This window comes from Thunnus albacares, chromosome 8 (assembly GCF_914725855.1).
Source record: "Thunnus albacares chromosome 8, fThuAlb1.1, whole genome shotgun sequence".
Taxonomy (NCBI): domain Eukaryota; kingdom Metazoa; phylum Chordata; class Actinopteri; order Scombriformes; family Scombridae; genus Thunnus; species Thunnus albacares.
This window is the reverse complement of record NC_058113.1, coordinates 16,394,367-16,412,588: the sequence shown is the minus strand read 5'-3', so window position 1 is coordinate 16,412,588 and position 18,222 is coordinate 16,394,367. Positions and strand designations below refer to the sequence as shown.

At 39.9% G+C, this 18,222-nt stretch overlaps 2 protein-coding genes across 15 annotated transcripts in view; one reads left to right on the top strand and one right to left on the bottom strand.

Annotated features, from left to right (window-relative positions):
* The window catches only part of LOC122987303 (titin-like), a 33,819-nt gene extending 22,219 nt beyond the window's left edge, over positions 1-11,600 (bottom strand). For 11 of the 14 annotated variants that reach the window (XM_044359097.1, XM_044359109.1, XM_044359100.1 and 8 more), the window contains exons 1-2: positions 7,022-7,167; positions 335-1,620 (exon numbers count right to left, since the gene is read on the bottom strand). In XM_044359097.1, coding sequence (XP_044215032.1) covers positions 335-1,620; position 7,022 — 1,287 coding nt within the window. In that variant the 5' untranslated portion in view covers positions 7,023-7,167. Of the gene's footprint in view, positions 1-334; positions 1,621-7,017; positions 7,168-11,496 lie in introns of those variants that run through there. The other 3 variants (XM_044359099.1, XM_044359098.1, XM_044359106.1) reach the window with 3 other exon arrangements.
* A 2,859-nt stretch (positions 11,601-14,459) lies between these two features.
* LOC122987306 (potassium channel subfamily K member 5-like) lies at positions 14,460-18,196 on the top strand. The gene is made up of 5 exons (XM_044359112.1): positions 14,460-15,408; positions 16,057-16,168; positions 16,882-17,048; positions 17,166-17,334; positions 17,476-18,196. Exons 1-5 carry the CDS (start codon positions 15,223-15,225, stop codon positions 18,189-18,191), a joined length of 1,350 nt encoding a protein of 449 aa, XP_044215047.1. The 5' UTR covers positions 14,460-15,222; the 3' UTR covers positions 18,192-18,196.
* The last annotated feature ends 26 nt before the right edge of the window (positions 18,197-18,222 follow it).

The window sequence follows — 18,222 nt, the reverse complement described above, 5'->3', positions numbered from 1 at the left end:
CAACCAAGCTTTCAGTTCAGACCTGCATTGTTACTTTTGCTGAGCAAGCTATCCACGACATGAAAAATTAATTAGAAAGAAAAAAAACATGTTCCTCTACTACAAACCAATCTGGAGCATGCATTTACATGATAGCTTTGTTTTTGGCCTATATCTGCAAAAAGCTGACTGTAATTTCTGGCATCTCACATTGCTTCTTCAGTCTTGATACCTCTGCTATTGACTCTTCTCCTCTGTATGTGTCGTTTTTCCCTGATGTTGCATAACTTAAACCTCTATTCTCCACTGTCACACATTCATTATCAAGTGTAATATTTGTCAGTGTAACACTCACCTGCGTCTCTGCGCTGCTTAGCGAGTGCTGATCAGGAGCTTGTTCAGCCTCTGGCTCAGTTTTAAGCTCTGGTTCTGGAGCAGCAATTGGTGCTTTCACCTGCTCCTCACTTGGTCCCTTCGCCTCCTTCTTTCCTTTGTTCTTCCCTTTCTCTTTTTTCTTCCCTTTTTCCTCTTCTTTCTTCGGCTTTTCTTCTGTCTTTTTCTCCTCTTTCTTTTTTACCTCTTCTTTACCCTTCTCCTCTTCTTTCTTAGTTGTCTCTTCTTCTTTCTTTTTTGTCTCCTCTTCTTTCTTTTTTGTCTTCTCCTCTTTCGTTTTCTCCTCCTCCTTCTTTTTGGCCTTTTCCTCTTCTTTCTTCTTTGCTCTTTCGGCCTCTCTTGCCTTTTCTTCTTCTCTCCTCTTTTCTTTCTCTTCTTCTCTCTTCTTTACCCTTTCTTCTTCCTCTGCTTTCCTCTTGGCCTTTTCCTCTTCCTTCTTTTTTACTTTTTCCTCCTTTTCTTTTTTCTTTGACCCTTTCTTGTCAACTTTTTCCTCCTCTTTACTCTCCTTCTTTGCAGCCTCTGCCCCCTTGTCTTTAGCTTCAGCAGTCTCCTTCTTTTCCTCTTCTTTTGTCTCCAATTTTTCCTCCACCTTTTCTACAGTCTGCTGTGCCTTTGCCTCCTCCTTCTGCTCCTCTTTCTTCTTCACCGGTTCCTCTTCTTTTTTCTCCTCTGTCTTTTTCACTCTCTCACCATCCTTTTCCTCTGCTTTTCTCTTGGCTTCTTTCTTTTTCTTTTTACTGCCCTTCTTCTCCACTTTTTCCTCCTCTTTCTTTTTCTCCTCTTTTTGTTCTACTTTTTCTTCTGTCTTTTTCTCTTCTTTAACCTCTGATTTTACCTCTTCTACTTTAGCCTCCTTCTCTTCGCTTTTCACTTCTTCCGCCTTATCAGCTTTTTCCTCTTTGTCTGCCTTTTCCTCCCTGGCTTTCTCTGCCTCAAACCCCTCTCCCTCAGAGCACTGTGAGCGGCGTTTGAGGAAAGAGGAGAAGAGGCGAGACAGGCCTTTGCCAGCAGAGGTCCGGGTACGAGGCTTCAGCTGCTCCTCCTCTGGGGAGGTAGCTACATCAGCAGCCCCAGGCTCAGAGGCCTGCTCTTGGGCCTTCTTGCTCGACTGCTCCCCCTCTGGCTCAGATGTTGCCGCCTCCGGATTCTGCTTGTTCTCGGGTTCGGGTTCGGCGCCGCTTGCCTTCTGCTTGCCCTCAGTGTCCGCCTCGCTCACTGCACTTGCCTCTGTTGTCATGGTAGCCACTGGGAAGGAGAACAGAAGGGAGTCAGAGATGGAGAAAGGTCACAGTGTTGTACAGAATGTGACAGCGCACAGCGCGGCTATACTTGGAACACAACAAATGAGATTAGGAGCAGTGAACTATCAGCCTGTGTGTAGGAAACGTTACACTTTACTATGCTCTGAATGGCAAGCAAATATAATACATGGACTACACTACACTGATACAATAATTTACATTTTATTTAATGTGTATGTTTAAGGAATATGACAACAAAAAATTGCCCAAAAACATTTTGTTCTGTAAAAGGTACTAGAACAGGCCTACACTTGTTCTGGTCATTTTCTGTTTGCAGTGGTGATACAATAGAAAATACTATTGTTTATCAAGCAAATAAAGTTGTTTGTGTGCATGCTTCATTATTTTCATTTAATAGCAATTTACAATAACATGTTAGTTTCCCACTCTGAGTGGCATGAATGAGACATATTGCATTAAACATGAATCCAACTGCCACCCACAGATTATATTTTAACTCAGACTCACATACTTACACACATACACAAACATCACACAATAGCCTCCCTTGTTGAAGAGTGTGTCTGTGTCTACGTGGAGTTCTGAGGACGAGCTCAAAACGCTGCTTATCACAGACTCATTAAATCTCACGGACACAAAGGAGGCATTCTGCTCTAGAGGTGCCTATTAGCACCGCCCGGATCATCCTCGCCAAAGCATGCCTGGCTCTCCACACCCATCCTGTACAGGTCATCTAAGGCACCTTCTCATACAGATAATTAGAGTTGGGCGATTTATACTATGAGATGATTTAAACTAGTCAACTGTCTTAGATTTGTCTATAACGAGGTTCCTATTCGGTTAATGTTATTTCTGGGTATATCAGGTCATTTTAGGCAACGTTGCAAACCAATGAGCATGACTGCTTTATGGAAATGTGTTTTTTATTATGATTTTTGCATGTATGTGATTTAGCATCTTGATTTGTCAGGTATTTAATTAGCTGGATTAGACAAAAACAAACATTCCTGTCAGGTTATTTTATGCAAGAACAGTGTCTTCATTTATTTTCCAGATAACTTACAATATTATCACCCACTCTTACTCAGGACATTGACTGCAGGTAGCAGCAAACATTTTCACTCCAGTTCCTATCAATCTGACTTAACTTATGGAAGATACCAAGAATGCTGTCAATATGTAACAGTTGAAGCACAAACTAGCTGATTAAAGCACACAACTGACAGAAATAAACCGCCAGCGTTATGCAATCCCGCTGCACCTCTGCTAGGTCATATTTATTATTTACATCACAATCAGTTCTAGCCCTCAATGAGACAGATGCGCATCCTGTCTTGACTAGGCCTTGTCTAAACTGGTGACTAATGTTGCTGTGTTTGTCTCTTCCATATGTAGTTCAAGTCCCACCCTTCCTTGTATGGGGTGGGGGAGGGGAAATGCTAGACAGGCAGACAGGCCAATCTTCCAGATGTACAGGGCCGCCCCAAAGGGGGCAGCCTGGCCCTCTATACCATACACTTCCCACTGGCACTACAGGACAGCAGGAGAGGAGGAGGGGGTACGCACACAGACCAAATCCTCTTTAGCCCTCCCATTGTTTGTGTCCAGTGACCAATAACTGTGCTGCACTCTATAACTAATCCTGCCTACCCTTCCCCCCTCAAGACCCCCCATAGGCCTATGCCCTAGGTCACCACATACACACACACACACACACACACTGGTATGCATCAGTGCTCACAGGCTCCTTTGGGTCTTTTAATGCTCTGTCATCTCAATTCTGATTGTCAGGAAACAGACATGCTCCTAATGGACCAGCTGAGCTTGTGTCTGCTGCCTCCTCCATTTTGTGTTGCCTATCTAACATCTCTGCTATCAGCCAGCTGAGCAGGACGAACCTGCATCATGACCGATTGAGATAACAGCAGCCACACCACAGGATCTCTCAATACAGAATCAACCTTAACGTGAAGCATATTTCTTTTTGAAATGAAGCTAATGAGATGAAATACTGCTGTACTGTATGAAAAAAAATCTGCCCTAAATACTACATAATTAGTGTCTCTAATGAGCTAAATTATAGATGAAGTAGGCCACCCTCTAGCAAGACTGAGCTCGCAAAGAGCTGCTGGATCAGGTGCAAACGCCAGGGCTGGGGTTGAATCAGGATTTGATTTAGAGTTTCTGTGACTTTTAATTGAATTTAATGCTCCCACAGGAAGATAATTTGAAATCTGAAGAGATTTGATTTGACTCAGTGAATCTCACTTAGGGGAGAGAGCAATAGAGTTCACATTGTACTTGAATCCGAGTCTCCAACTGCTTAAAAGATATATTCATCCCAAAGCCTTCATATTATTTGCCAGTGATGCTGCAGAGCTGCTACTGCTGTGAGTTGGTGTGTGTATGTGTATAAATATGTATGCATATGTATGAAACGAAATGAGACGAGAGGGCTGAATGGGGAAGCTTGCACAGAAAGAGGACGTATAGTATATAAATAGCCCCATATGCTCAAGATGCAGGGGCTCATTAGTCAGCTTTTACAGACAAGCTCACATCTATTTATGCTCTGCACGCAGCACACATATGCACATGTGCATACATGTGTACACAGCCGCAAACATACACAGAATACTAAATTTACGATTATTTAGATAAATTTTTTTATTTTGAGCAACATTACTGCTTCTTCCATACTAATATTAGCAACTGACTGACAGGTGACATGAGTTCCAAAACAAAACTACCTTGTATGAATACTGGGACATAAAGAAAGCATGGTTCCTGGGTACTGACAGTAGGCTTAAGGAATTAGAAGGAGTTTGGAGTTAATCAGGCCCCAAGTGACCAAGTGAGATTATCTCTATCTACCTGCCTACAGCATCTATCTCACTGTCTCCCTCCACTCCGATTCCTTCTTATCTGTCTCTCAGTCTGCATCTCTGGGTGTGCATGCATCTGTGTGTGTGTGTGTGTGTGTGTGTGTGTGTGCACGCAAAAGAGAATAGCTGGCAGAAACACTGTGGCGATCAGCTGTGCTGATTCATGGTTTTATGTGGAGCTCCGCCTACCTGGCTGAAAATCAACATAAAAACGCAAGGCCAATATATCAGTCCTCTGGCCACATGGTGGCTCCTATTAACCTCTCTCAAAGTAAACACAGAAACACATGCCAGCACACACGCTAACACGTGCCGGGATAAACTGTTCGTATGTTCACTTAACGCCAACAAGCTCGCCCAGCAACATCCCAACATTTACTTCTTTTTAAATAATCCTAAAGTGAAAATAAACAATACTGCATGATTTCAAGATTTTGCAGAGAAATACATCTAGAATGACTCTTGCAACAAATGAAGAACATGATCAGACTTTGAATGACGTATTGCAATCATGGATCCTGTGACACCATATCTTTTAGGTGAGCTGGGTGATACTCAACCCAAAGGTAACAGGCTACAAAAAGGTTTATTTTAGTCTAGTCCTGTGCGTAAACCGATCTCAAACTCAGTTCTAAACTAATCAATACACACAGATGGTCTGTCCTCTTGATGCTGTAACATGAACCACCATGGGAAAAGAATGAAGTAGCGTGATTGATTTACTGTGGTTGCCCTGAAAGCAATTCTAAATCCATTTCCAACATCACCTCAACCAAAACCCTTTAAAAGAATAGTATATGTGTACATTAGTGCACATTATGAAAGATGTGTTCTTTATGTGCGACATAAAATACAGATCTGTGTCTAGATGTCATGATTGATTAGTCAAAATAATCAAAATGTGTATTTATCATTATACAATTTACTATATTTTAAAATAATACTGCAATTATTTGTGCAAAATATTACATAAACTTCAACTTTTTTACATGGTCTCTAAGCTAGTTAAATCCTCAGGCTCCCTCATTCATGAAGAAAGGAGCAAGGGACTATGTATGTGTAGTCTGTTTCCTATTTAGTGCTGCTCACACAACAGAGTAGTAGTCTAACTGCACAAATGCATCATAACTCCCAAAAGAGGATTAACACCAGCAAGCTCTTCAGGGACCTCGGTGACCTCACTCTCACACAGCAGAGCCACAAACATCCTTCAGCATCACTTCAGCAGTTCTGTGTTCTCAACACTGCTGATTCAGCAGTACAGGAGACCCCGGGCACCCAGATCTTATCTATATGTCATTTTTTTTTAACCTTTGTATTTACCCATATTGCTCAAGCAAGCTCTCGCCAGTTGTACTGCATAAACGCTCCCTCTGTCTCCCCCCTCGTCCTTCCGACGTCATATCTGCAGCGCTTCATAAAAGATTATCTGACTATATATATCCAGCAGTATCATCAATGGAGATGAGGCTTATTGGATGAGTTTCTCCTAAGTGCGTTATGGGTTGTACAGGCGTTTGAGCACACAGAAGCAGACACACATTCACATATGAAGCCCTCCAGGGAAGATGGATATTTTTAACCCATGCACACTTCTCTTGGGGTAAAAGCGAGTCATGTCAAGCAGAAAATGAAATCCTAAAGCAGAGCAATCTCTGAAAAAGCATGAAAAAACAATATCTGAACATCTAGGCAGACACATTGTTGGAAATAACAGCACAGCTCACAAGTATTCAAGACCAGGACTCAAGTGTATCTTGTGGGGCAATAACTATTTAACATGGGAAAGATTTAGGGACAAAATAAGGTAATCATGTCACTTCCAGTCAGTTCTTTCTCTTATACATCATACTCACTTTAATCACTACACTTTATGTGAAGATGAACCATCCCTAGATAGAAAGCATTAAGATTTAACATTAAGAGCATTAAGATCTATTTTGCTTTTTCCCCATAAAATAAACAATATTATATAAATATATAATATTTCCCCATAAACAAAATAATAATATGTCTTTACACAAAAACAAATATTTTATCAATTTAATTTTACTAAAATATCCAAATTGTGCGATTTCTTTCAGTGGAGTGGTAACTTGAACGCTCATCCTTTTATTTATTTATTTTTCTACAAAAACAACTCACATTTTTAGAAAACATTGCTGCCTCCGCTAATACGGAGCACTTTTGATTTATGGGGACACCGTTAGACTGCTATAATGCAATTTAATTGGGCAAAGAGCCTTTATAATTTTAATTTGCTTCAATAAATCATCGTATAAATACCGCATGTTAATGTATTCTGATACGTAGACTTCAATTTCTAACTTTTTTTTTTTCAATTGAACAGCAGAACAGTAATAGGCTGAATCGGACCAACGTGCCAAGGTATTTAAACAATCTGTGTATGAAAATGGCGCCGAATGCACAACAAAACAAATAAACAGTAACTCATCCCCTCCGCCCGAGGTGCATACATCTTAAATTTGGCTTACCTACTCTAGGATAAGCATCAATGGGAAAGCAAGGAGCAAAAAATCCGACAAAATCCTATATTCCGGCCGTTCAGAGGAGAAACAATGTTGCGGAGCGACACATGCTTTGTTGTGCTGAAGGTGTCCGATGCTCGTAAAGGGGCGGAGTCTGATTCTGAAGCTGAGCGGCGAGCAGCACGCCTCACAACCGCATGCCGGAGTGGAGGAGATGGACATAACTTTCATACAGCCTAATACTGATGAGGGCTGCTCCACGCCGCTAAATAGAAGTTTGTTATCATATAATGCAAAATGTAATGTTAAATGCTGCAGCAATCTAAGCCTGAAAAACGCAACAAGACTGTTAAAAACTACTGATAAGATCACTACCTGTATCAGTGCATATTAACCTTAATCCTACCGACCCGCAGACCACAGATATATACTTTTTTGTCATATCTCACATGTGCTTTATTCTATCATTCCAATCTTTCATGACATTGTCAATCAATTGGTTCCTAATGACTTCATTTCATTGTTTCTGTTTTAATTAACGCTTTTTAAATTAAATACCAATGTACTGGGGTCCTGGGGGACACCAGTCAAAAGCATCCCATTCCGTCTATGCAGTTTTAATAGATGGGACTACTTATTGAGTTCATGTTTGCCATGGGTTCTAATTTGAAGTATCACATACTATCAGGAAAGGTAGGGACACCTCCCAAGTACAGTCTTCTATCCCAAGACTGTACTTGGGATAGAAGCTGCAATTTGTATTAATGAAAAGTATATATTTATGTTTTACACAATATGCAAATTAACTGTAACTTTCCTACAATAATAATAATAATAATCTGTTTTTTCTTCAGATGACATTAATCACACAACTATAGAAATAGATAGAAATAAGTTAACATTTTGCTGTGATGGTTGTATCTTACAGTAGTTTGTTCTTGGGGTCCCCAGGGACCCCAGTCAGTAGTCCTTGTATGTTAAATATGTTGGTAGGATGAAAGTTAATACTTACAATGAGTATTAACATTATTCGTCAAATTTATAGAGCTGCAAAGATTTATTGATTCATTGATTGTCATTGGTGTGACCTGTGGACTCCAGGAAATTGTGATGGACATTTTTCACTGTTTTGATGTTTTATAGATCAAAACATTTAGTTGATTAATCAAAAAAAAATATCGGAAGAATAATTATTAGTTGCAGCCCTACACATTTTAATTCATACATACACACAGACACTAATCCCCATGCTGGTACATACATTAAGCCTCATTATAAAAATCCCCAACAAGCATGGAGCAGGGTGGGCCAAAGAGTGCAATCATTAACACAATACAATGTCCAGAAACAGCATGGATGCAGAGAGGCAACAGTCATACTACTCAGAGTCTTTTCAGACACCAACTCAATGCATTCATCTGCACAGTATGAAGGTGTCAGGACTACAAATTTGTCCCAATTGAAAGAGGCACAGTTTCAAATGAATTAAAAAAGTCGCACCTAAAAATTTATTATTCAACAGAAACACCCTCAAAATCAAAAATTCAAAAACAAACAAGCACACACCCACACGCACACAAATATGATCATGGGCACACATATACACACAAGCTGTCTTAATGGATCCCTGAATGGTCCCCACCCATCTGCCTGACCCCATTAGGGCCATACGGCTCATAGGCAGAGGGGGGAAGTAAAGGGGTTCATTATTCTCTCATCCACCATCACCTTTGTCTCACAGAGACAAGTTCATGTGGCATACACAGCAGTGTCACATGTCATTTCTGGGCGATTTGCTTGCTATTCATTTAAGAAAAACATCTTACCAGTATAAAGCTGATTCCACAAATCCAATGACTTACATTGTCATAAAGTCCAAAGCAGTTATGAAGAAGCTTGGGAGACGCCAAAGTCAAGAGAAGAAACAGAAAAAAATACCTCTGTAGCAGAGTAACAGTCACTAATCACTGCGTTTTTCTTAGACTTTGGTCACAGTGACGACATATCAGCACTGCCGTGTTCAAACCGGTGGTGTTAAACATTTACTACATCAGGCGTTAACAGGAAGAGATCTGATTAATCCCTGCTGGGTACAAACAGAAAGTACTTATAGATATAGTTAATGTGTGCAGTTTCTATTTCCTCTGCTTTAGTTTGACATGGAATGAGCATGTCAGAGAGACAGAGGAAGAGCGCGGGAGAGAAACAAAGACTGTATAAACTACTCGCGTTGCCTCCGGTTGCTTAGGAAACCCTGCCCAACCCTGTGCCTACTGCAAGGAGCAGGTGTTGAGCTGGACCCAGGAGAGTCAGGAGAGACAGAATAGAGAGGGGAGGAGAAGAGGAGCGGCACTCACAGACCCACAGTCCCCTGAGACAATGACAGACTGGAACCACAGACTCTGAGACGACCCACTCCTCACACAGCAGACACACCCGAAAACACTGACGCACACTCCCCTGTCACTTTTCCTCATTTGCTCAAAAGCACAGGCAAACACACACATACGATGGTGCAGTGCATTACTCCAGCTGAGTGCATGGGGGTTATGTTTGTTTGGAACATCTTTATCCCTCTCTGGCTCCATCACTCAGTGATTACATAATGTCCCACACCACTTCCACCCAATTCATCTCTCTGTGATTTTCAATACCGCATCTGGATATACATCATACACACACCAAGCAGCCTTCCCTCTGGTATCTTATGTAAAACAACATGTGCAGCTTTGAAAAATTGCTTTAAATATGAATTTTGAGTGCATGTGATGGAGGCACAGTTGCAGGGGTTTGAGTTGTGCTCAGGGTCTGAGCTCTCAAGAGCACTAACGGGATAGATGGTAACAGCCCATCAATATTCATAGTGCACCATTATGTTATAAAGAATTTATGAACCAGGAATGTTCCATGTTTCTGCCCCTTTCTGCCAGCAGACAAGTTGCTCCCCTTTTATTCTCTTAGGCCAAGTTTAAATTCACCCACAGCTTGCAGACTTATAACTGCACACTATGATGTCTCTGCAATGGGAACTTAAAATGCATAGACATCATGACATCGACATAATGTTTCCAAGAAAACATGTGTCCTGCGCTATACTCTGATACAGAGAATAGCACAGGACAGCTCAACATAAAAAAACACTCTTGAATGTCCTGCAATCAGTGAAACTGCTACAAACATTATTTTGCATCCACAGATATTGCAAAACAATGAGTCAGATTTGAGATGAAATGCTTATATGAATATGTATGTGCTTAGATAGCCTGGATGCCATTTGGGATCTAAGACACTGTACCGAGCCCTGGGGCTCACAGTACATTGAATAAACTGTGTTGGACGTTCTCATCCACTAAGTACATGTAACATTGTACTGGATCAGCTGATGCTGCTGTGAATGAGTTGTCTTAGTTTGCACTGCCACCTGGTGGACAAACAGTAAACAAGTCAACTTTCTACATGCAGCTGATAATTTGAATGAGAAGTCAATGTTAGACTCTGGTAAAAACTGGCCAAATTTTGGTTTTCCCTAAAATATCCCAAATATATTCAATATTGCATCATGATTGCTTTCTTATATCTCAACTACACTGACACTTTTTCCAAAACACTGTGCAGTCTGGGTATAGTATTTGTAATTTGAGTGTTTTAACAAAAACACTTCATGGTAAAAGATCAAATCATTCGTGCAACATAAATTATTTGCTGTGAGAGAGAGAGAATCCCCTTCAGTTCTACTCTGCATCAACACCGAGCTGCAGTGCATGCTGGGAGCATGTGTTCTGCTGAGATAAAGATGTGTTTGCTTCCAGATGCCTCAGGGTGACTCGGTCACACTACCCCTCCCAAAACTAGCCTGATGTGGGCACCAGCAGGTCAATAACAGAGGTGTCCCATAATTTCATCTATAAACTTTCATTGGGATTCCAGCCCAATCAATGGCTTGTTACCCTTTTTTCCCAGTGATATGAAGAATTAGTCAAGGTTGAATAAGAAGCTGTGGCTTTTTTTCATTCAAATAAAGGAGGAATCACTGTAGAAGAGGCAACCATGCACATCTACAGTAAATACATGCATGCAGAAGATTCAAAGTCTGCAGTCAGATCCCAGGGGAAGTGGCAGAAAATAGAAGTCATTAAGAATTAATAGTCTCTATAAAGACTGATGAGCTATGACTTCATTGAACTGTTTCATAAATATAAATGAAATGCCTCTCTGCAGCTGAGAGCAGGGGTGTTTAATTATACTGCCGTTCTGCATTTTATTTAAACCATATTGTGGTAAATTAGGAGTCATTATGTGTGCCTACTATACATTTGGTGAAGTGAAATAATTGCCACTCTGGATTTACTGTGTGCAAAACATCACCCTCAAAATAAACTTTATATGCAATAATCCTGTCAGAGCCATACTACAACAACAGCTAAAACACCTTATTTTACCTCTACATACTCTTGCATACAAGTTAAAGTGGTAAATAATACTCACAGCATATCCATGTAGAGGGTCATCGTATAGTGCAGGGACAGTTCCAGACAGTGTGGCCGGGTCAGAAAGAGGGAGAGACAGAGAAAGAGAGTGTCAATTCAGTAAAATACTTATTTTTGCCTTTGTAAGTGGCAACACACACAGTCAATGAGATGTACAGAATTCGGGGGAACCTCTACAGTGCATGATAGATGACTTATACAGCATGCTATATCATAAAAAGGCTGCCTGAGCACAACTACTAATTTATCGAATAGCTGAAGGGCCTGTATCCGAACATGAATAGCTGAGAATTGAGACACAGCATATAGTGCTAGAATCCTTTTGAGAACAAGAAAACAGAGGGAAAAACAATGTAATCAGGTTGACCCTAATCACTTGTTTAAGTCAAAATAAATCTAACAAGTTTTAATCTAATTTCCTCTTCTGTTTTCAGCATCATTTCTAATTCAGCATGCAGCAGACTTGCATTATTTACAAGATTCCTATAGTACTGCAGTTTAGTTTTGACTGTGTTCTCTTGTTTATGATAATGACGACATGTTTCTTGCTTTGGTTTAAAAAGTATTTGGGGCCCAGAGGCTCTGGATAACCTCACAACAAATCTTTTGCAGACGCATCTGCTCATCTCTCATGACACACACAAAAGACTACACAGTGGCTTACCAGTCCTGTTTCTTGTTTTCTATGTGCAGTAGCCTGACAGCACAAATATCCCTGACCTCGTCGTGTTTAACATAAGCTTTCTAAATACGGAGCAGTGAACTCTATCCGAGATGCAGACGCGAGGAATCGGGAAATGAAAACACCTCGCTGGAAAAGCTCTGCAATAAAAAACAACAACAGTGTTTGAGTAGGCGAGTCATACCTGAGCAGACAGATGCCTCCTTTGTGCCTTTTCTCCATCTTTAGTTTGATGCCATATAGTTCCGGTGTTTCCCCTCAGAACAAGTTAGAGACTATCGATCAGGTTTCCACACTCAGAGAGGCGGTGACGCAGCTACAATGACGAAGCACTAAAAAGGAGTGATGGGTGGAGATCAGAGGTGGGAACGTTACTCAAAAACCTAATAGATTACTTTTTAGGCTATTTGTAAAAGTAAGGGGCTGTCAGGAGGCGGGCGGGCTGCAGCATAAATCATCCTGACACAAGCCAAGACACTTCTGTTTGTTTACCAGTACAGGTAAGTCAGGTGACAGGTCCAGTTTCTGAAGCACAGTGGGTGACGTCATCCACCCCCCCTCAAAAACTGATGGGGGTGCACTGATGGAGGCGTTTGAGGATACTCTGTTAATGAGGATTGCTAAACCAAATGTCAAGCTCAGGACAAAACAGGTGCAGCTCTCCTGCTGTAGAGCTGTATGTTTACCTGAGCGCTTAGTATCAGGGTCTGTGTATCAGAGGAATATGCGGTCAAAGATTAAGCTTTTATTAAACTATCGGCTCTCTGCCAGTTTAGTGACCGGTCACAGTTTAATATCAGCAAAGTCACAGCCTCCTCCTGTTTGCAGAACCATGACTGCACCATACTAGACTATATGGTCTGCACACGGTTCAAACTTTGCAGGTGGCTCCACACAGGGGCGCTGTTGTGTATGTGTGTGTCTCTGTGTGTGATCAATAATGATCATTAAGGATCAATACCAATGATCAATAATTGTGCTATGATTAGATTCCCAGATTTGATCATTTACTTAATGTTCCATATTCTAAATAAGGTGTTGTCTCTAAACCATGTAACTAGTTGTTTCTTTGTCTATTTGATGATATATTGTTTTATGACTCAGTATGTTATTATGACTTGTTGAAATGAAGGGGAGGACTTTGTATAAGCCCTTTGGGCCTCCTTCCTCTCCTGCACAATTTAATATAACTTTTTACTGTGTAATATTTTTATTGTATCCTTTGTGCAAATAAAAAATCTAAAATATAATCTAAATCTAATCAGTACTTCCTTTGTATAGTAAATAAATATTATATAATAAATATTATAAGTTCATAATGCCGTTTGTGTGTCTCTACAAGTAGCAGTGCATCAAGTGTATACGGCCCACACACAAATATTACAGTATGACTCTATTTGCTGACCCTAAAAAGCTATGTAAATATTCTATGTGAAATTCCCAAAGGTGCAGGAGACCTCAGCTGCAGCAGCTGGAGCATCTGTGTCAGTATTATCTAAAACCCAGTGGCCAGTGTTGCCACTGTCCCAGTAGATTACCCAAATATATCTGGCCTTGACACAATAAATATATTCAGGGCTGCAACTAGGGCTGTTGTTTTTTGGTCTATAAAATGACAGAAAATAATGAAAAATGAACTTATTTATTTACTTATATACAATTCCTCAGAGTCTTAGGTGATGTCTTCAGATGTTTTGTTTTGTCTGACCAACAGTCCAAAACCCAAAGACAATCAGTTTAATATCATGTATAACAAAGAAAAGCATTAAATCATCACATTTTAGAAGTTGAAAACAGCAAATTTTGGCAGTTTTGCTTAAAAAAATAGCTGAAACGATTAATTGATTATCAAGATTTTCTGTTGATTGACTAATCTATTACTCAATTAATCATTCATTGCAGCTCTAGCTGCAACTGATGATAATTTTCTATTTTAATACACTATTGTCAATTAATTTATAATTTTCTTGATGAATCTATTAGTTGTTTGGTCTATAAATATCAGAAAATTATGAAAAATGTTGATCACTGCTTCCCAAAGCCCAAAATGCAACCTAAAATGTCTTGTTTTGTCCTGACCAAAAGTCCACAACCCAAAGATATTCAATTGACTAGAGGACTAAAGAAACCAGAAAACATCCACATTTAAGAAGTTGGAAACAGAGAATTTTGGTATTTTTTCCTCGAAAAATGATTTAAAATGATTAATCGATTGTGAAAATAGTTAATTAATTTTCTGTCGATCAACTAATTGCTTTACTGACTTCTCTTTGAACTTTCTGCTCTTCTAGATATAGCACACAGAGTAGCTTAAATAAGACTGGGGCACCACTTCCATTCAGCGTTCACATGCAGCATATTCTCACACTGAGGAAAACACCCCTCTGTCATTATCACACAGAACAGCCAGGATCCACCCAGTGTGATTAACTTGACTCCAGCCGTCTGTATGCCCGTACATGCAGATAAGAGCAACCGTCATCACCAACACATTCCGTTTCACACATGCGTGCACACCCACACACAACCCTGTTTGTCTCCACTGAAGACATGTACAGTAGGAGACATGTTGCCCCCTGCTGAATGTTTCCATAACTGCGTCATACAGGTATTCTGCAATCATGCAAAGTAGGAAGAAAGGGAAACGAAGAAAAGAGAGATAAACAAATTTGGTCTGTGCACACAAACATCATAATTCAAATTTTATGTTTTTTGGACAATTTTGAAGTCATTCATACTGTTCTTAAAATACTGTAAAATGTTTGTTTGTTTGTTTGTTTTTCCACGCGAGCTCATTTAATTAAGGATCTTTTAAAGACTATCTTAATTAGACTAGCCTATAAAGAGTTAAAAGAAGTTTTTTAAATGGGGCCATAAGTGAACAATAGAGCTATACTTGGATCAGTCTCCGTTGAGAGGAGTGCAATGTAACCCATTATGTTTTTTTACCAGGAAGAAAACAGCAGGTAGGATAACGTCAGCCCTCTGTAGGAATATACTGCGTACTGCTCGGCGTCGTAAGGCTGAAGTTATGACTTGACTATGGCTGATAAGGGTCCGTTTTTAACTTCATGTATTATTTTCTACCTATCTATCGGGGCGGCTATATTCCAGATTCTTGAGGAGCCAAATTGGGAATCAGCCAAAGTCAAATATCTCCTTCAACAGGAAAACCTTTTGAAGAACCATGCTTGTTTAACAAGAGCTGATCTGGATCAGATTTTGGAGGTACGAACACATCTGTTTGATAACATGACAGAAAATGGCTGTTAAATTTGCGCATTTATCCATCAAGACTAAGTTACATTATTCTAAGTAACTTAGAGGAGATAATAGACTCCCATTAATTCTTTTGAAGTTGTAGATAAAAGCAATTAAGTCAAATAATTAAAACTGATTTCTGCCCTATATTAGGCTGTATTTCTGTGGCCTTAGTAAATGAGATCCTACACGACATGAAAGAGTAAAAGAGAAGTTGGTTGCCTTTGCATGTCGGGACACCTCAGAACCAGTTTTTCCTGGTTTGGAGAAGAAAACAATGAAAAAAAAAACAGAGTCGGATTGTGTCACAATGCGAATAACAAATAAAAGTTACTATGTTGAAATGTGATGCTCATATCGATTATGTGCTGAGAAAATTCAGGGGCTTTCTTGTTCTTGTGTTGAGCACGTTCTCTCCAACCACAAATATTTGAATGTTTGTTCAAGGTGTGTCTGCATGGGTCGGACACAGGGTGTGATTTTGATTGAATGAACCATAACATACTCAGTAAGATTGTCCTTAGTATTGTTAAGGAAAAGTAGAAGCAGCAGTTTCAGTGGTTTGTGTGAATGTGGTTTTCCCAAGACTGATTTTTACTGTGTTTACTCATCCAGATTGTATCAGAGGCTGCAGGCCAAGGTGTGACCATCACCGGGGACAAAAATCGTAAACCGTGGGATTGGGCAAACTCTGTCATCTTTGCTGCCACTATTGTCACTACTATAGGTTTGTATGAGGCCTACAGTACATGTCACTTACATGAGGTTTTATGTCAACTCATTAAATTCACAATATACTCTTTATGTTTGGGGAACTACTCAGACAACACGACTTCTCTACATTGTAATTTGGCAAATTTATTCAGATCACAAAATGCACTGTTCTCCTCTTTTCATGATTAACACAAGAAATATCACATAGATAATTCATCGTATTTATTTAGGTGTGATAGACTATGATAGACCTTCATTAATGCATTTTGCTGAGGCAAAAAGACTAAATCAGAATACTACTTCGTAATATGACATACTTTATAAGGTCAAATGATATTGTTTTATTCATCTTGGTAGCCTATGAGAATCTGAGAAACCCACAACCCTGATTAATGACTTACTAACATCTGTAACTGCACATTTGATGACTTATGAGAAAATGAAGTCATTATAACAGTGAAATGATTGAGAAAAGAAAAAAGCCAACAGCTCTAAATGGTGATTTTTCATTAATTATTTTGAGCTGGATGCTGTGCAAGTAATCAATGCTAGAGGTGGATACTCACCAGTCAAAGCAAATTTTCAGAACATGGCAGCCCAAATGTTATTCTTATGGTTTTATTTACCATCTATAAAGCATTATAAATGATTTATTAACTATTTAAAAATGACACCCTATGTATAAAACTTGTGGTGTGCTTTAATATTTCCTCTTGTATTCTATAGGTTACGGTAATGTTGCCCCTAAGACTAGAGGTGGCCGTGTGTTCTGCATTCTGTATGGTCTGTGTGGGATCCCGCTGTGTCTGGTGTGGATAAGTGACCTGGGTTCATTCTTTGGAGATCGGGCCAAACGTCTGTCCCAGGTTCTGATCCGTAAAGGTGTTTCAGTGGTAAGAGTCTTACTTAAAGCTGGAACTAAATCTGAATACTGTATTAAACAGCAGCTCCATGAAGTTATAATATCACGTTTAATTTTATGTTTCTTTTTGCCCTTTTTTTTAAATCAGAAAAAGGTCCAGTTTACCTGCACAGCCATATTCCTGTTATGGGGACTGCTGGTGCACCTGGTGATCCCTCCATTTGTTTTCATGTTTATGGAAGGATGGACTTACTTGGAGGGTCTCTACTTTTCTTTCATCACACTCACAACTGTTGGCTTTGGAGATTATGTGGCAGGTAGGTTCGACTTGTGGCATAATGTTACTCTTTTCATCTGATTAAAGGTTTCTCTGAGATTCTTTGTGGGTGTAAACTTTTTGTTTGGTTTAGTCATTCGTTTAAAAAAAAGTCACACTGGTGTACCTACTTTCATTTCAGGTGTGAATCCAAATATCAAATATCCTAGATTGTACAGAGTATTTGCAGAGTTATGGATCTACATGGGCCTGGCCTGGCTGTCTCTGTTCTTCAGCTGGAATGTCCACATGGTAGTGGAGGCTCACAAGGTGTTCAAGAAAAGAAGACACAAGCACAGACCCTTCTATGACCAGGACCAGGATGAGCCTGAAGAGGACAAGCGCAACCCAGATGTGAAGCCAACCGTCATTGATATTTTCAACTTCCTATCTGAGAAGGAGGAAGACTACAGCACTGTCATCAAGGATATTGCAATCACAGCAAAGAAAACAAAGCCCGCAGAAAACATAAATCGCTCAAAGAGCTGCAGTGACATCTTGACCACCAACATCGAGAAGCTGGATCATTCGCCACGGCACAGACGCATGATGAGTATCAGTGAAGTGTTCATGAACAAGAAGGCCAAACAGAATGGCAGTGAAGAAGAGGAGAGGCGTTCTCCGATCCAAGAAAATTGTGGAAACTCTGAATCAGCAGAATGTGTGAGGACGAATAATGAAGAGAACGGGGACAGCTGTGCATTTGATTCAGAAAATGATGGCATTAACTTTACTGTACCTCCCAAAGAAACCACAGAGGAAGAAAGTGTACAGCTTAGCGATGGTGGTGGGACCAGGTTTACAATATCCAAAGTAGCAGAGGGAGATTTGTTAATTGATAAAGATGAAAAAGGATAAAAGATTGTGACTAAAACTTCTTTTACCTTTA

What these genes read in the sequence shown, in the direction of transcription:
- LOC122987306 (XM_044359112.1), top strand. Translation starts at nt 15,223, where the DNA reads ATGGCTGATAAGGGTCCGTTTTTAACTTCATGTATTATTTTCTACCTA. An exon ending in TCCGTAAAGGTGTTTCAGTG is followed by an intron (nt 17,049 to 17,165) that starts GTAAGAGTCTTA and finishes TTTTTAAATCAG; the next exon opens with AAAAAGGTCCAGTTTACCTG. An exon ending in CTTTGGAGATTATGTGGCAG is followed by an intron (nt 17,335 to 17,475) that starts GTAGGTTCGACT and finishes CTTTCATTTCAG; the next exon opens with GTGTGAATCCAAATATCAAA.